A 19,313-nucleotide genomic window follows, 5' to 3' on the forward strand; every position below is an offset into this window, starting at 1 on the left:
TAAAAATTTTACTCTGGTAACAGAGCCCTTATTTTATGGGGGGTCTGGCTGTTTCACCTTGTCCAAACCCAGTTGGAAGTGACAGGTTCATAATAATTTTATCAGCTCTAAAATGACAACTTACTCTCATCTTTCTTCTTATGTCAATTGCTTCCGTCTCCGTGTGGTGCAGACAAGGCATTAATGCTGACACAGGGCCTTCCTTGATTGACTCCTTTACCGATGCAGCTGCTACAGGGCTTGGCAAATTTCTTCTGTAAAGTTCAAATACTAAATAGTTTTGTGTTTATGGGGTCTAACCGATTCATCTCTACCAATGTAGCGCGTAGCGCAAAGGTAGCTGTAGACAAAATATAAGCAAATGGTGTGTCTGTGTTCTAATAAGACTTTATTTATAAAATCAGGCAGTCAGCATGTAGGCCCTGATGATAACATTAATGATAATAAGATAACATTTATTAGGTATTTGCTGTGTTAAGTGCTTTAGCATTTCTTTTGTTCTTCACAACTTCTCGTTGGTGTATACTTTCATTATAACTGTATCAATGAAGAAACAGGCTCAGCAGTTAAATAACTTGCCAAGATCTCAGTGCTTATAAATGATGAAACCGTATTTGAAATCTGGGCTGATTGAGCCCAAAACAAATTTCAGTCTATACACCAGGTTGACTTACGTCCCTGATGCGTTATGGAATGTATTAGGGTTTTAAACACTTAAACGTGTGTGGTGAGGATTGGTTTTGTTTTGTGTGTTCTTACCTGTAGCTATGGAAGTTTTGAATTATGTGGGGAGAGCTGATGGAAAAAGAGGCTCTTGGAGGACTGGTAAAAGTGAAGCAAGGTAAGGTCCAATCTAAATTGATAAATTTAACCAGACTCTTCTTTCTGTGCTGCATTTTCATACTGACAGTTTCTTTTTCAGGAATGAAGATGAAATGTATAAAATTCTCTTGAATGATTATGAATATCGTCAGAAACAAATCTTAATGGAAAATGCTGAACTTAAGAAGGTTCTTCAGCAAATGAAAAAGGAAATGATTTCTCTTCTTTCTCCCCAAAAGCAGAAACCTATAGAAAAGGCAGATGATAGCACAGGAACTGTAAGTGGCTCTTTCCTTTCAGATTGCTAATTAGAACGGTTGAAGCAACAAATAGGTATTCTCCATGGAGACACTGTTGGTATTTTGGACAGGACACTCTCTGCTACCAGTCACCGTGACAACCAAAAAAAAGTCCCTGTTTCCAGACGTGTCCTGGGAAATGATGGAGATTATTTTCTGATGACATAATATGTGCCAAACACTGTAATGGTTTTTATAAGCATGGTGTCATTTCATTCTTATTGTAATTTGATGCTTTTGATACTATACAGGAATTATCCCCATTGTGTAGATGAAAACACCTGAGGCACAGTGGTCAGCCCAGTGTCACACATGACCGAACCAGGATTTGTGTCCAAGTCCTTCCTTCTCCAGAGTTCGTGTTTGTAACCACTGTGCAAAATGTCCTTTAAACATTTTATTTCGAGTACTGTGTACTTAAGCAGGCTCTGCTTTTCAGAGAGTGAAACCTTTGCTAACGTTAGGAACCAAATAATCATTTATTTCGTAAATATATTGAGTGCACAATTTTCTTTTCCAGTCCTTAGAAAGAAAATTCTAAAAATATTTTTAAAAAAATATTTTTATTGATTTCATAGAGGAAGGGAGAAGGAGAGAGAGCTAGAAACATCAATGATGAGAGAATCGTTGATCAGCTGCCTCCCACATGCCCCCTACTGCCTCCCTGGGGATTGAGCCTGCAACCTGGGCATGTGCCCTAACCAGGAATTGAACTGTGACCTCCTGGTTCATAGGTCAATGCTCAACCGCTGAGCCACAACAACAGAGCAGAAGTCTCTAAAAAGATTTTGACTTTCCCTCGGTCTTTGTTTGGGCTGCTATAACAAAGTATTGTAGACTGGTTTATAAACAACAGAAACTTATTTCTCGCAGTTCTGGAGCCTGGAAATCCAAATCGGTGCCAGCAGATTCGGTGCCTGGTGAGGGCGCTTTTCTTTGCTGCAGATTGCTGACTTGTACATGGTGGAAAGAGAGTCGGAGAACTCATGGGTCCCTTTTATAGAGGCACTCGTCCTATTCATGAGGGCGCTCCTCATGTCCTGATCACCTCCCAAAGACCCCACCTCCTAATACCTTCCATTGGGGGTTAGAATTTCAACATATGAATTTTGAGGGAACACAACATTCAGTCCATTGCATCTGCAAGACACACTGTTTGAGAGACACATACATATAGAGAAGTTATAATTCTATAGTTATTGTAGAGCTATGATAGGTTAGTGCAGTGTGTAAAACAGAACAGATATGGCAACCAAGGAAGGCATCACAGAGCAAGTGACATTTGAATAGGCTCTTAAAAAATTAGTCGGTGTTTTTGAGGTAGAAAGCATGGGAAAGCATTTGATGAAGGGAGAATAATATGTACAAAGGTCTGAAAAAGCAAGTCATATAATGGTGGAAGTTCTTTTAACTTTATTGCTTTACATAGAAGTTTAAATTCTGGATTCAAGATGCATGACTAAAATCTGAAACTAATAGTGTTGGTGGAAAATGTTAATTACCAGCAAGTTACCAGGACTTATTTTTGTATTCTCCCTTTTTTAAAGTTTGCATTATGCTGCTTCCCTTTTACGAAAAAGCTACATTAGTACATGTTTTCACTAACCAAAAGAAATCCAAAGAGAATTTTCGCTTTTAAATTAATAGTCATTGCTTCTTCACTTTACGACATTTCAGTTTATGGAAGGTTTCATAGGCGCACTCACTTTTGGATATTGGGGAGACTGGTGTTTACTTGTATTAGAGATTCGGCTTATGCCCACCCCCCTCTTACCTTTCTTTTTTTTTCTTCTTCTTCTTTTAAAAACAACATTATCTGAATGTTCTTTTAAATTCTACAATTAGGGGCCTCCTGGATACCTCATATTTAGTTAACCTTTTTCTCTCAAAGTCTCTCTCTTCAGGTCAGTTCTTAACATTCACTAATCCCTCTCCAGGATTAGCAGAGTTCCCATTACTCCTGTGGTTGCTTAGCTTTTGGCCCAATCTTTACAAACCTCTCATTACCAGCTTTTTTTATTCAGCAAAAGTAGTGGTAAATAAAGATCTTTCTCATAATTAAATTCCCCTTCTCCCCAATTATTTAGCCAGCAGTAGTATCTGTGTAATTCATAATTCAAATATTTAGGGTTGGAGAAATCTCTTACGTATGTTTTCTGTTTTTAAAAGTATATTTTCTGTTTTCCTACATCTTTTTTCTGTTGAAATTGAAGTAATTCAGTTGGAGCATTATAGCAAGAGGAATAAGATATAATGTTGGAATATCTAGGTAGCATCCAAGTGTCATTTATTTTTTATTTTGCTTAATTGTAGCCAAAATTTATACTCAAAATTCACATTAAATGAATTTTTTATTTTCATTTTGTGGTTTTAGAATTTCAACTTGGAAATGTGTAGCAGTTTGTTTTTTTCAAATAATGGATTTGCAGTATTTTTTAAATATATAGAAGAAAAGGGATAGCTCCTTGGAAAAGTTACTGGCAAATAGCTTTGGAAGATTGATTGGCAATAACCAGAGTCACAGTGAGCTACACCCTGGGCATTTTCCCACTGGCTCCCCAGGGAGACCTTGACCTCTGCAGCCCATCACTGACCTCAGACTATTGATTCAGTTCTTCTGACTCAGGACCGTTTTATGTAGATTCAGATTATTATGACATACTCATTTTAATATCCTTTCTGTATGTTCTTTATTCCGCTTTGATTCTACTTGATCAAATGCAATAATTAAGTTTGTTACACTTTCCTATGATTTAATGTCTTGGTAGAATTCACAAAGAAAAATAACCTTCAATTTTATTTTTTAAAATTATATGAGAAAAATAGAACTAACAGTTGCTTTTACTTTGGAGATTATTTCACAGGTTTGTTTAAGCAGCATAAGATTGGAGACCAGTTGATCTAACTTTACCTCATTTCTACTTCTTGGCTGTGTGACATTGGGCAAGTTACTCTTTCTCTAAGCCTGAGTTTGGGAGATTAATTAACATGTGAAAGCATCTAACACATTAGACAGGTAGTAACTTCCTCACACAGCTCCATTATGCTGGTCGCTAACTATTTGGGTTCAAATTCAAGTTTGAAGAGACCTGAATTGGGGAATTTCTACCTTCAATATTAATCGCTTTTTCTCAAAATACTTATGTTAAGAACTGGGTCATATATGCTTAAGATACAGCACAGAAATGATTTTGATAAGTAGTTGACAGTCTGATTACTGCTGCCTATGTGCCTAAAGCCATTTTAAGATACTGGTCTTTATCTCTTGTAGGGTATCTCTGATGTTGAAGAAGATCCTGGGGAACTGAGCAGAGAGAGTATATGGGACCTTTCCTGTGAAACTGTGAGAGAGCAGCTTACAAACAGCATCAGGAAACAGTGGAGAATTTTGAAAAGTCATGTAGAAAAACTTGATAACCAAGGTAATTACTGCCTAAATGCATGCAAAGTGAGTAGTGACACTCAGTACACTTAATTTTCAGTCATGTAAAAGCCAGTTTGGTGGTTTAAAAAGCAAGACTGCCTACTTCTAGTCATGAGGTTGAATCTCACTGAGAAAATGTACTTGGCCCCCAGAGTGCCTCTTCCTCTGAAAAGAGGACGTCATGATTCATGTACTCTGAGTGCACTTGGATACAGTGATCAGTCTCTACTGATCCTGGAAATTAAGAAGCAGTAACCATCATACAGTATAAATAAAGAAGCAGTAACCATCATACAGTATAAATAAAGAAGCAGTAACCATCATACAGTATAAATAAAGAAGCAGTAACCATCATACAGTACAAATATGAACCTTTTGCTTATTCTAGATACATGCATCTAAGATCCTAATAATCCACTTTTAAATTATTTTCAAAATAATAGATGTTCAATGCATTTGTGTCAGGGAGTCTGTAAAGTAGAATATCTAGGTCTCTGTTCCCTATATGTAACACTTAACAGTTCCGTGCAAATCTTTTTAGACTTTTCTCTCTGCATTTGCAAAATATTTATTTAAAAATACACATACACAAAAAAACAAAAATTGAATATTTTAAACATCTTTTCCTGTCAGTACAGATAATATAGATAGATTTACATTGATGAATATATCCTTAATATTTTATATTTATTAAAGTTTACATGCTTTTAAATCAAGAAATTAAGTTTCTGATCAATAAGTGGTTTATTTTTAAAAAATTATTCTAAATTGTCAAAAACAACAAACTCAGTGCCAGTTGTCTTCAAGTAATAAAAAACTATCAGCAGACCGTGTGGAGGGGGATCAATGGGGGTAAAAGGAGGCCATCTGTAATACTTTCAACAATAAAGATACATTTTAAAAATAAATAAATAGATAGATAGATAGATAGATAGATAGATAGATAGATAGATAGCAATCAGCAAACTTATGTAAGTACCAAAATAAGTTGACATGAGATTTTATTGACTTGGGTGAGTCTTCATTGCCTGTTGGTAAATAGCAAGTATGTTTGGGCTTCCTGTTTGTCGAAGTCTAAACCAGAGTGAGATTTGTAGCACTGCAATGATCTTTGAAGAAGTGTCAAAAGAACGTAGTTTATGCAGGTCAGTTATTCTTCTCTTCTGTGAATATAGGTTGTCCATTTTTAATTAGGACATAATATTGAATAAATATGGATTACAAAGTAAATGTTGGCAATGAAGGTCTATTTGTGTGGCTATCATTTAGTCCAAAAAGGGTGCCAATTTATAGTTGTCATGAACTCCTTATAGGTGCTTTGCTTTTTAAATTTTTCAAGTGTTTAAATAATATAAATTTAATATAGCTTATGAATTTTTAAAGAGTACAGGAAATTAGTAATCCTTCAGAAAACCTATGGGATTCCCCAAAGAGAAAAGTTTTGAGAGCCTTGATTTTTAAGTGTATGTTCAAAAGACACGATAAGCTAAGTGGTGACTGTTAAACTTATGTCAAATTACTATTTTTATGTTAGTTTCAAAGGTACACCTAGAAGGTTTTAATGATGAAGATGTAATTTCACGACAAGACCATGAGGAAGAAACCGAAAAACTTGAGTTAGAAATTCAGCAGTGTAAAGAAATGATTAAAACTCAACAACAACTTTTACAGGTAAATGTGAGTTACTTTTTAAAACGATTCTTCCTTGAGAAGTACCAGAATGTTACTGAATCTTACTAGATTTTTATTCCTTTATTTCATAAGCTCTGTAGTATTTGACACTTGTCTGATCTAAGGTCTCTGCTTCCTAACAGGTAGATTTCATACCATTGCTTAGTTGGTCTTGGCCAGTTAGAGTAGAATCATTTGGGGAATGGCACACCTCAGTCGACGTTCTCATTCTTCCTCATTTCTGTCCATCCCCTCAAATTTGACCTGCCCTCCCTTGTTTTGTTTCAACTTGGTGGAGGGTTGCAGGGGCCCTCAGGAACTTACTGTTTTAAAATCTAATAGCAGCAGCTTGCTACTACATGTGATGACGATACCACTTCACTGCTACGAGACTGTTATTTGTTGGAAGAAAAGGAGCGCCTCAAAGAAGAGTGGTCCCTATTTAAAGAGCAAAAAAAGAATTTCGAGAAAGAAAGACGAAGCTTTACGGAAGCTGCCATTCGCCTAGGATTGGAGGTATTTTAAACAATTGGCTTTCCTTGTAGAGCTTTTGAGAATTGGAGGGAGGCCTCAGTAGAATGCATCTAAGTTCTGTGTTCTTCTACACGTATTTCATCAATAACTTGAAATGAAAGAGATGCTAAGCATTTGAACTATAGAAGGATATCTTTTTGCCTTTACCAGATTTGGGGATTGAAAAATTTAAAAAAAAAACAGCAACTAAGCATTCATTATCCCTTTTGGATTAGCTTTCTACTATTAAGTGTTTAGCTTCACAAGAGAGCTCTTCTGGGCGTATGTCATCTGTCACCTGTCAATGGGTAGTGTCAGAAGAAGAGATTTGTGCAAACAAGAGCATGTTGTTGTTTTGTTTTTATAGAAGGAAGTGTGGTAAAAAGTGAAATTCTTCCTCCTTCTGGGCCCTCACCCGGGGATGTGGGCCTCCCAGTTAGCAGTTTGGACTATTGTGTATGCATGTCCTCGGCTTGTTTTTGTTTTTTTTACTCAGCAGTGTATCACCTATAGATTTCCCTTTCAACCATTATAGAAATAATGTCAGGACATGGTTTAAAAATAAAATCAACTCATACACAAAGCTAAAAAGTGAGAAAACACCCTCCTTTCTCATTGCTAGTTTAATTCCTCAGAGGTAACCACTGTTACAAGTTTCTATTTGTCATTCTTCTGGGAAGTATTATACTATTTTAACTTTAATATATTTCAACTTTTTTTTCTTGATACCAGTCTGTTGATTCCCCACTATGAAAGAGTAGGCATTTAATATGCTTATCTTGACTACCATCTATACTGTTCCTTACATCTGTCTTCTTTATAATATCGTTACTTTTACACTACTTTTTTAAAAATTGCTTTTTCTGATTAACCTCTTTACTTTGAGTGAACTGTTTAATGCATTTACTTCATGTTTGCTCAACTTCAGACAGTATTAGCTTATCCTTGCAATGACAGAAGGCATCCTCCTAGTTACACTTACTCCATCGCGCTTGCCCCTCTACTTCCCATGTGATAGTTATTTTTCACTGTCATATTCTGCCCTGTAATATAATCCAAGTGAAGTACTTTGTGTAAGATTGAGACTTAAAAATTAAAAACCAGGAAAGAACATTGATGACATCATAATTGTCTAAATATTATTCATTTTGTAACCAAGTAATATGTTTGGACACATGGAAAATCTTCTGTATTATTAAGACTGCCACCTGGAAGAGGATCTTCTGTGTATCGCTGTGGAGTAAATGCTTTGACTCAGATTCATCCGTTATGTTTCTTCTATCTCATGTCACCCTCTTTCTCAGGTTCCTTTTCCAGTAATCTGTATTACCTTATTCATTTTCTCATGAGTAGTATGTGAGTGAAAAATATTTTGAAATGGAATATACAGAAGTGTATTCATACTTGATTGGTTTGGCTGGATATAGAATTTAGGTTCCAACTTTTCCCCTTGAAACTTTGAAAAAGTAATTTCATTTCTTCTTCTTCTCTTTTTTTTTTTTAATCCTCACCCGAGGATCTTTTTCCAGTGATTTTTAAGGAGAATGAAAGAGAGAGGGAAAGACAGAGAGAAACATCGATGTGAGAGAAACACATCGATTGGTTGCCTCCTGCACGAGCCCTGACCAGGGCCTGGACCAGGGAGGAGCCTGCAAACAAGGTACGTGCCCTTTGGTCCACAGGCCGATGTTCTGTCCACTGAGCCAAACCGACTAGAACTCCATTTCTTCTGGTATGTGGTTTTGCTAATGAGAAACCTGATTTAATGTAACCTACATTACTCTGTAAATACCCTCTGTTTTGTTTCTTCCCCCCTCTCTGGAAGCTTTTGGAATTTTATATTCTTAAAGTTCTGAAATTTTACCAGAACCTGTCTCCGTGGCTCCTCTTTTGTTTTTTTTTAAATATATTTTTATTGATTTCAGAGAGGAAGGGAAAGGAGGGAGGGAGAGAGAGATAGAAACATCAATGATGAGAATCATTGGCTGGCTGTCACTTGCATGCCCCACACTGGGGATCAAGCCTGCAACTAGGCATGTGCCTGACCAGGAATCAAACCGTGACCTCCTGGTTCATAGGTCGATGCTCAACCACTGAGCCATGCCAGCTGGGCCCCGGGACTCTTTTTGCCTGAAGATATACTATATTTCTTTAGGAAAATTTTCTTCTCTGCTGTATTTTTACCTCCTTTGACTTCTCTCACATCCTGGAACTTTTACTAGACAGATGGTTAGCCTTCTGACTCTATCTATAGATTGACTTTATGTTCTGAATTTGGGGATATTCTCTCCCTTTATCTTGTGCATCATCAACCTGGTCTTCAGCATGGTCAGTTTTATTATTCTCTTCATCCCCTCAGTTTTTATTTCAGAGTTTATCATTTAAGTGCTTAACCTCTTTATTTTTTTGTTTTCTTTGTATAGCATTATATTATTTTATAGGTGTTCATAAACCTGTCCAATAATTTGTATTATGGATTTTTTTATATCAAACAGTTTTAGCACATTGCACATAATTGTTTTTCAAGAAAATCGATTTCAAATATAATAATATTACATGTAACAAACATTAATATTTCAAGAAAAAAGATTTTAAATATAATAGAAGTAATCCTGTTATTTACAGATTTTTGATATTTCCTACAACTTTTGTAATATTATATACTATGTTAATACAGTTTTGGTAATATATTTAAAATCTGTATTATGGTTTTTAAAAAATATTTTTTTCTGTCCTCAACTATCTGTTACCCATGATCATTTCTCTTTGTCTTGGTTTTTTTTCTCTTATGCTATTCGTTTTCTTCAAATGTTTAGTGATTCATTATTCTGTATTACTATTTATAAGTGAAAAACTGCATATATTGGTCATTTTAAATAGCAGTTTGCAAATTGTGAAAGTCAATTTCATCAATAGCTCTCCTTCTCAGGACACGAACAATTGGCACTAGCATTTTCTCTGTTTTATAGGATCACCTCTGTTTCTGAGCCCATCTCTCCCTCACCCCACGCCCTCCCCTACTTTGAGATGCTCTTGCTACTTTGTATGCCACTCCCAGTTCTCTGCTTGGGAATCCCTTTGCCTGTGGTCACTAGAGGATGGCAGGGCCAGTGAAGGATAGGAAGGAAGGAAGGACCAGAAACCTGAGTGGCGGGGAGAATGTAGTTTAGGATTCGGGAGCTGTGCAGAAGGGGGAGGTTTGACATGCGCCCCCTTGTGGTGTAGTGGTGCTGCTCGTGCTGGTAGAAGGTTGGAGGATGACGGCAATGCTTGATAGCCTTACCTCCTTTTCTCAAGTGATTAATTTACAATGGGTATTTTTCTGTTGTTTGTGATTTTATATTTATAATGTTCTGTATATTCAAAAGTTATGCTCATATTCTGCATGTTTAAAAGTTATGCTAATATGCTATTTTTGCATTGTCCACTTGAACTTATTCAAAATTGATGTGAAAAAATAATGATTAGTTGGTTTATTAGATGAAAGGAATGGCTTTTTATTTTTTAAAGAATTTTCTTAAATGAAATTTTTCTTAGTGTTCTTAATTCATTTGACTTAATTACATATATGGTAGCCAGAAGGCAAACACAGATAGCTAGAGAAATCATGTAAAATGGCAACTACATGAGCATTGGAACATTGATCATATTTCTTTGGTTTGCTTATTGTGACAGAGAAAGGCATTTGAAGAAGAAAGAGCCAGCTGGTTAAAGCAACAGTTTTTAAATATGACTACCTTTGACCACCAGAATTCAGAAAATGTGAGACTTTTCAGTGCCTTCTCAGGAAGTGAGTATTTCATAAGCTCTTTAATCTGAAAATGCATGTAAAAATACTGTAAATTATTAATATAAAACTTTGGGGAGCACCAGTAAGAGCTTTCTAACTAAAACTAAAAAATCAACTTCAATATTTTATTTACTGAGTCAAATGGGAATGACAGGAGGGCTGTGTATTCCAAAGACAACTTTTGTTGTGGAATAATATCAAGTTTTTGAAAATTTACTACAAACAGAAGTATTTTAAAACAATCCTTTTAACTGTTTGTGACAAAGATTACGGGATGAGCTAGACTTACTCAGAACTACAAATAATTCATCATAGTTAACCATCTTCACTATATTGCCTTTTTTTGCCCCACAGGTTCTGACCGGGACAATCTTACAGTGCACTCAAGGCCACGACAGAAGCCCTTCAGGGTGTCTAACGGGTCTCCAGTTTGTACCTCTAAACTCACAAAATCTCTTCCTGCTTCTCCTTCAACTTCAGACTTTTGCCAGACACGTTCCTGTGTATCTGAACATAGGTATTGGTCTATAGGTCATCTTCTCACATATACATAACAGCGCTAGAGTTGCATTGCTAAGGAAAAGTTGGCATGTTTGTAGTATTAGCAATAGTAGAGGGTTTGGAGAGGAATTCAGTAGATGCATTCATTATGCAAATATTTATTGGGTATCCATTATCTATAGACAACTTTTAGGCATCAGGAATACAGTTGTGAACAAGGCGTATACAGTCCCTGTCTTCTGGGAGCTAAATGATATAATGTGATTCTTTTTATTTCATATCTAAAATACAATTTAAAATATAGTCTTATTTACAGGAATCACTTAATATTTTAAGTACTTAATTTTATTAACTAGAAGAATATTGTTTTGAAATTTTTTGTAGAGCACGTATTTAGAGTTTCTTTTCGTATGCCCGTTTCATTGGTGTTGAAGGGCAGAGCACTGCTCCTCCTGACTGGTAAAGAGGGTCAGTACCCAGGATGATGGGGTCGAACAGCTGTCCCCTGTCCCAGGAAACCCACATACTGCTATTAACTGCTGCATTTTGGGATAGTCCTCTAAGGTTGTTAAATTCATTTTCTGAGCTCTAATACCAATTCTTCAGCTCACAACCTATTCCAAGATTAGCTTTGAACTAAGCAGCTAGACCGTTGCTAGTGCTGCAGAGGAGCGGAAAGGAGCTAGGGCTGCGTGGGAAAGTGCCGGCGATCGCTGTCCTCTGAGAGGAGGAGACGGGGCCCAGGGCCCTCCAGTTTGGCAGGCGCCTCAGGAAGCCTGCACACACTGGCCCGTGGTAGAGAGGCTTGTGTGGAGCGAAGTGCTGAAGGCAGTAGCCCTGGAAAGAAGAATTGTTAAATAGATGAATTTTAAAACCAAAAATGAAGCTTTTAAAAGGACAAGACACTCTAACTTAAAGTCGGCTTTTGAAAGGATTAGGACTCTAAGTAAATACTGGGGCAAAGAAGAGCTGAGGGCCCTCCCAGCAAGTGTAGGGACCCTGAGGTGAGGACACTAGTGTGTTTGTGGATGTGAGCGGAGTTAGCAAATAAGACCAGGAGGTGGAGGGGAGGGGTCATATCCTTTAAGGCCCTGGGTGAGTAGATTGGGATTAAACATTACTATGTATAAGTTCAAATATATATAAATACTAGAGGCCTGGTGCATTTATGCACTCGGTGGGGGGCGGGGGGGGGCGGGTTCCTCAGCCCAGCCTGCGCCCTTTCGGTCAGGGCATATGCCTGGGTTGTGGGCTCGATGCCCAGTTGGGAGCACGCAGGAGGCAGCTGATTAATGATTTTCTCTCATCATTGATGTTTCTCTCTTTCCCTCTCTCCTTTCCTCTCTGAAATCAATAAAAAAATCGTTTAGTCTGTATTTGTAGGTCAGATATTCTAAGGGCAATGCAAAAGCATTCAAGTCTTTTAAGCAGGCGAGTGAAAAAAATTAAGTTTCAAAAATATTACTCCATATTATGTAGGAAACATTCTCAGAGACAGTGATATAAGCTGGGAGACTCAGTTAGGAGGCATTAGTGGAGCAGAGGTGAGAGATGATGGTAATGTGGATGAAGGTCAGAACATGAAGGTAGAAATGTTTCGATTTAGGATATATTTTGCAGTTAGAGCCAAAAGATTGACTGATGGGTTGGATATGGAGAGTGAATGTTTATTTAATTTATAATAAAAATAATGTAAGCTCAGAGTATTTTCTTACACAGAATGTTATTGAAACATTGAGATTTGACCAATCAGAACTATCCTACCTAATAAAAGGGAAGTATGCAAATAACCATCACTCCGCTACGCCCACGATTGGGCCGGTGGGTGGCTGGGGGCGGAACTCAGGTGGCTGATTGGGCTGGCGGGAGGAGTGGGGGGCGGAGTCCCCGCCCCTCCCCCCACCCGTTCCTCTCGCCAGCCCCAATGGCCGGCGCTGTGGGAGGACCCATGGGGCCAGCAGAAGGTGCCGGTGGTGGAACTTGGGGTGGCCGATTGCGGGGCTGCCGGCACCAGTTTTCCGCCAGCACCAGTTTTCCTCTGGCCACCTGCCGATCGGAGCGCTGGCAGGAGGCGCTCCGATCGGCGGGTGGCCAGAGGAAACGGTGCTGGAGGAACTCGGGGTGGCCGATCGCGCTGGCAGGAGGCGCTCCGATCGGCGGGTGGCCAGAGGAAAACTGGTGCTGGCAGGAGGCGCTCTGATCGGCGGGTGGCCAGAGGAAAACTGGTGCTGGCGGAAAACTGGTGCCGGCAGCCAGGTGAAGGAAGGTCTGTTGCATGAAACTTCGTGCAACGGGCTTCTAATATATATATATATATATATATATATATATATATATATATATATATATATTTAGACATAAATTCTAGTTACCACTTACAAATAATACTTTTTGTATCTATAAGAGAACATAGGATAGTTGCCCCAATTATTTTTACATATTTTAAATTTTTACCTTTTTACATAATTTTTTGTTATGAAATATTTGACATAAATATTTCTTGACGACATTGTTTTGTGTTTAATAAAAGTCCAATATTTAGTACCTACATCATAGGGTGTTGTGAAGTTAGGTGTCAATATTTGTTAAAGCACTTAACTTAAAACAGTACTTGGTCCATTGTAAACCTTTAGTAACAGGCTATTAAAATAAAAATAGATGTAAACATAAATAGATTATAAAAAGGCTATTCTGTTTCTTGTACTCCAAGGTTTTGCACTATACAATATCAATTGCATAGAAACAGAATTTTGACCTTAAATTTCATTAAGCTATTCATAGTTACTGGCCTCGGAGAATAAAACATGGGAGAGAGTTGTGTAAATGGCTGTCAGATGCAGCTTGATGTAGTTCTTGAACTTTTATATTATGTGGTAAATTTGTGTTTTTGCTCCTGAAGCACCTTGTATCTGGGTTTTGTAATAAGGTTACAGCAAAGTGATTTAGGAGTATTTGTAGCATCCTCATTGCTCCTTCACTACAGGATGGAATTGTACATAAAGGCTGTGCCTGGGTTCCATGCAAAGTAGCTCTGAACTAAGTTGGAGATTTCAGTTGATCATTGACCTTATCTGAGATGGCAGGGATTCTGAGGGCTAAATTATACGCAAGTTACTTTTTAAAAAATATATTTTATTGATTTTTACAGAGAGGAAGGGAGAGGGATAGAGAGTTAGAAACATTGATGAGAGAGAAACATCGATCAGCTGCCTCCTGCATGCCCCATTGGGGATCGAGGCCGCAACCCAGGTACATGCCCTTGACTGTAATCGAACCCGGGACCCTTTTTCAGTCCGAGGGCTGACGCTCTATCCACTGAGCCAAACCAATTAGGGCCTCAAGCTACTTTTTTAAAAAGCAATTTTAATTATGTTTTTTGTTTCCCTTTTTATTAAAGCAAGTTAATTTTTTTTAAGTTTGCCACATTCTAAGATTGAGTTGGTAAACCAAAGTCAGAAAATATGAACATTTAGGAAAAAATTTTTATGAAAAAAGTTACATAAGGTTCATTGGTTCAACCCCGTAGGTTTGAAAGTGATCGTTTAACTAGATGTCATTGTTTTGAGGCTGGTTGCAGAGTGTATCTTTCAGATTATATTGCTGACGGTAGAAGCGGTGTCTGTGTTCAGACACTAAGGTTGTTACCACCTGACAGTTGAGCACTGTTAGTGCTTAGTGCATGCTAACTCATTTAGTTCTCACCCAATCCTATGAGATAGGCTGTGTTATTATGTCTGTTTTACGAGTGAGGAAGCTGAAGGACAGGGAGGTTTAACTTGCCAAAGTGGTCCAGCTGGGTTATGGACTGGACTCTTAACACGTGCGTAGGCTCTCGTTAAGTATCTGTGTGGGTGAATGGATGGGTAGATGAAACCGGGCCTGAACAAATGCACAAGTACTGAAGGAAGCCACAAAGAGATTAGAAAATAGTGGCAGAAAGATGGGGCTATGGGAGACACTGACTTTCAAAACCCACATGCTCTCTGTCTACCTTGGGCTTGGTGCGTGCTAAGTTGGGCAGTGTGCTTTAAAGTTAGACTAAAGAGATAACTAAAATAAATAGGTGGACAGGATAAAAGTGAATTAGGCCATTTTAAAGACTTCTTTGTTCTTGATCAGCGTGTCCTCAAAATTTACTCAGCATGGGACAAGGAATCAGTCAGCCTTTAGACATTGAGCATATCTAAAATATAGGAGCAGATGATTATTAAGACCTACGTTTCTTTCCCCCTACAGTTCAATCAATGTGCTAAATATGACTCCAGAAGAGACTAGACCGAATCAGGTTGGAGGAGAATGTGCAAATCAGAAGTGGAGCGTGGCTTCGAGACCTGGGTCACAGGAAGGGTGCTGTAGTGGGTGCTCCTGGACCTCCACAGATTCTCACGTAGAGAAAGATGGCTTACCTTAGCCGTGTGGACCGGAACTTTTGTCATTAATACGTTCATCAAATTGCACATCTAAATTGAAATAGGGTGTGTCATAAAGTTGGTCATCTCTAATAATTTAAGATGGTCTGAGTTGTTTGTTTGGACTTCCTGTTCTTCCCCCAAAGAACTAAAATGTTAAATCTATTTAAAAGGGTATATAGGTTTGGATATGTATTTTTAGTAACAGAAGCATCTGGTTCTGTGAATAAAGGAATGTATAGCTGTTTGGATGGAAACAAAAGCACTAGAGTGAGTTTCCTCTTATAGGTATTAAAAATAGCACTTTTAGTAAACAGACTGTTGTAAATGTTTTACTTTTGTCCCATATATAGTTGGCATTGAGAGTTTAGCCTTTACTTGAATGTATACTGTAGATTTTTAACAAAGCAAGTTCTATATTTATTATGTTTAGTGTGATTTGAATTTTGCTCTTTCATGTTTTAAATAAAGTGAAATTTATGTTTTGTACATAGATATACATGATTATGTTAAGAGGCTTTAAGATCAAAAAGTTTTACACATTCATAATTATAGTATTTCATGCCAATAAAATTTTTATTAGTGGGATTTTGTTTACAAGTGTATTAGAGCCATTGCCACATTACGCTTAAGAATTTTTTGAACTCATTAGAGCAATAAATACTTAAAAGGTATTCCATGAAGCTCGTTCTTTAGATAATTAACATTACTAACATACATTTTTGAGACTTCTACAGCATTTGATTTTTTTAAATATATGTAGGATATCATTTTTCAAAGAAGTATTGATTATAGAGTAATAGAGGCAAGACAACAAAAGTACCTTTGAATAAAGCAATTTAAGACTATTGGCTCCAGATATTTGGATAATAGGAGATGTTAAGATATTTAAGATGCTTGGATGCTGATATTTTCTTTACTAGATGGGTACCAGTACTACACCAGCTGTACCAGCTAAGGCTTTGTATAGTCGTCAATAACTTTACAATGATGCCACTAATGTTAAGGAATTCTGACAATGTACCAACATCAGATTTTATAATCCAGATGTTTTCTGGACAGACTAGTGTCATATCATTTTCAGAACTGATTGCATGTTTCTTCATATATATTATTATTGATAGTAGTAATAATAATACATGCAGACCTAGGCTCTTTCCAGGGTTCTCATCAAAAGTTTAAGTGCCTAACCTTATTTGTCTGTACATAGAAGCCTGCACAGATCCCATCCTTGCTAGATATTGTAGTTTAGGCCCATTTCTAGCAGTTCAAACACTAACATATACTCACCCTGTATGGCTGTTCCATTTAAATTTGTCATGTTTAAAACACAAAGTATTTTTGTCATTCATTCACTATATATTATATACACACAACTCTTTGGAATTGTGTCACAGCAGCCATTTTTTTCTGGGTTAATAGAATAACATTGCGTATCTTATAAGATTTATGTAACTACTCATGAGAAAGTAACCACATACTTATAGTCTCAAAAAAATCTAGCTCTTGCCCTGGCTGGTGTGGCTCAGTTGGTTGGGCGTCTTCTCCTGCACCAAAAGGTTGCCAGTTCTATCCCTGGTCAGGGCACATACACAAGTTGTGGGCTCGATGCCCAGTAGGAGGTGTGCAAGAGACAGATGATAGATGGTTCTTTGTCATCAATGTTTCTTACTCTTCCTTCTCTCTAAAAGTCAATAAACTATTCTTAAAAAAAATCTAGTTCTTGAACAAAAGTAAATTAGTCACTCACTCACTTTAGCTCGATGCGTGGTCATTTCTTTACCATTTAAAACACTAGAAAATGATACATTTCAGAGACAGTACCATATTCCAAAGGAAAAAATAGGTGGGATATAGTTCTTTTGCTATTGAGCAATAATAACATCAAAGAAAAGCAATCAAATTTTTAGTCAATGATGTATTTGTCAAGAATTCCTCCCCACCCCAGGGGTTTCCATGATATACTTTGCCAGAAATAAACATTCTAATTTTTATAGTAAATCTCTTACTTCAGGGAGTATTGCATCCCATGACAATGGATTGCTACAAAACAGCACCTGTTTTTTATTTTGTTTCCATTTCAAAATTGGTTGAATTCTCATATTGGGGGGGGGGAAAATTCCTTAAGACTTACCTTAAAAACTAAGGTATGCAAGAAATGGTATAATGAAAGCCAGGTTCCTTGTACTTGGATAAAAGCATAGATCTGCTAGAAGTTGTGTTTTACTTAATAGTGTTAATTTTGCTGTCCTCCACATTCCAACTCCAAAATGATTCTCAGTCACACTAAACTTCCCAGGATGTGGAAGTGGCTGCCATATTGGAAAACTGACTCCACACATAAAACGCCTAGGATTTTATTTCCCTTTTCTAAGTATTTGCAATATAGTAACAATACAGCTGCATGCAGCCTGAGGTTCGCTGTGTTTGGACAGTGGTTCCACAGTATACTTCAGCATGAAATGTTTTCTTGTTTACCAATCTGTAAACCTGAAATATTTTGCACCTGAAGTTTTTTACATGGCATAGCCATTTTGAATTTTCAAAGCATAAACGTGGCAAAGAAAATGTAAGAGAAAAACGTTATTTCCTTCTCTTCAATTTTTGTATCTTCAATTTGTGATGAGAAATTTAACAGAAGAACCATGCCAGAAAATTAAGATTAAAATTTAACTTAATAGGTATTTTCTTGTAGAAGCAATGTATTAAATGTTTACGTTCATAGAACAGTACATAGCAAATTATTTTCCTTGTAATATTACTGAAATACTATTGTACTTAGAGTTCCATGTTGCCTACCTTATTGGACTTGTTGGTAAGCTTGGGTTTTGTGGGGAAGTGTATCCCACGGTGCATGGTGAGAAGTGCCCTGGAATCCAGTCTTGGCCTCCCCGGGTGCGGGGAGCAGGAGAGGTTTTGCAGTGTGGACTCCCCGAGCCCTGTGGGCTGGCAAGCCCCTTGTGTGAGTGCCCCGTTGAAAAATCTAAGTATATTGCTCAGTGTAAATCATGCTGTAATTTCTATATTGGATTTTAAATAAGTATGGGTCATGGAAGCCTAGTAAGTACATTTTTCCAGGTGTTTGTCCTTAATTTTCTTTTCAATCTCATGATAAGCATTTATGAAGTACCTGCTGTATGTCAGGACCTATTTCTACATCCTAGTCCATGGGGATCGGCAGACAACTAAGCACACTCCCTGCCACTGAGAATCTGGGAGTTGAGTGGAAGACTAGCTCTAGAAACCTAAGTTGTAAGAACAATGGTAAATGCTCTTCAGACATTGTCTGTTAATAAAATGTGGACTGATGGTTCTGCTCCAGGACTTATATAACAAGGATCCGGCTAGGCTTCCATTCCAGTTAGTCTTGGCATTATTTCCTATGGGAAGTACTACAGAATTGATATGTTGTTTTGTTTTGCTGCATTTTGTGTTTATTTTGTTTTCAACAAAATTTTGACCTGCAAAGCAGGGTAAGATTTTCTGCCCACAAAAACATGTATTGTTATCTAGTAGACAAAGTACTTCTAAAGGTTTGGGCCATGTAGATAAGGATATTGAAATAGGTTATTCTAGTCATTTTCTAAATACAGTGTTTTTTCAGGCTGGATGTAGTAGTAAAAGTGGAGTGAACTGTTGATTAAATTGTTTATTTTCAGAAGTTTTGGCAATCTTGGTCCCTGGCATATGTCATCAGTTTGGCGGAAATAAATGAACAAAATTCTCTACAAAAAAGTAAAAATTGCTTGATTTGTATAAAAACTTCTACTTCGCTAGTTAAGATTTTTTTAAAAAAATTTTTAATATATTTTATTGATTTTTTACAGAGAGGAAGGGAGAGGGATAGAGAGTTAGAAACATCGATGAGAGAGAAACATCGATCA

General features: G+C 37.2%; 1 protein-coding gene across 3 annotated transcripts in view; it reads left to right on the forward strand.

Annotated features, from left to right (window-relative positions):
• Positions 1-17,979, forward strand: part of SSX2IP (SSX family member 2 interacting protein) — a 56,878-nt gene extending 38,899 nt beyond the window's left edge. For 2 of the 3 annotated variants that reach the window (XM_079777369.1, XM_079777370.1), the window contains exons 7-14: positions 766-841; positions 923-1,100; positions 4,393-4,543; positions 6,080-6,216; positions 6,559-6,732; positions 10,405-10,519; positions 10,874-11,036; positions 15,257-17,978. In XM_079777369.1, the coding sequence (XP_079633495.1) occupies positions 766-841; positions 923-1,100; positions 4,393-4,543; positions 6,080-6,216; positions 6,559-6,732; positions 10,405-10,519; positions 10,874-11,036; positions 15,257-15,431 (1,169 nt within the window). In that variant the 3' untranslated portion in view covers positions 15,432-17,978. Of the gene's footprint in view, positions 1-765; positions 842-922; positions 1,101-4,392; positions 4,544-6,079; positions 6,217-6,558; positions 6,733-10,404; positions 10,520-10,873; positions 11,037-15,256 lie in introns of all 3 variants that reach the window. The other variant, XM_079777371.1, reaches the window with a different exon arrangement.
• The last annotated feature ends 1,334 nt before the right edge of the window (positions 17,980-19,313 follow it).

This window comes from Cnephaeus nilssonii (genome assembly GCF_951640355.1).
Source record: "Cnephaeus nilssonii genome assembly, chromosome: 7".
In the NCBI taxonomy this organism is placed as follows: Eukaryota; Metazoa; Chordata; class Mammalia; order Chiroptera; family Vespertilionidae; genus Cnephaeus; species Cnephaeus nilssonii.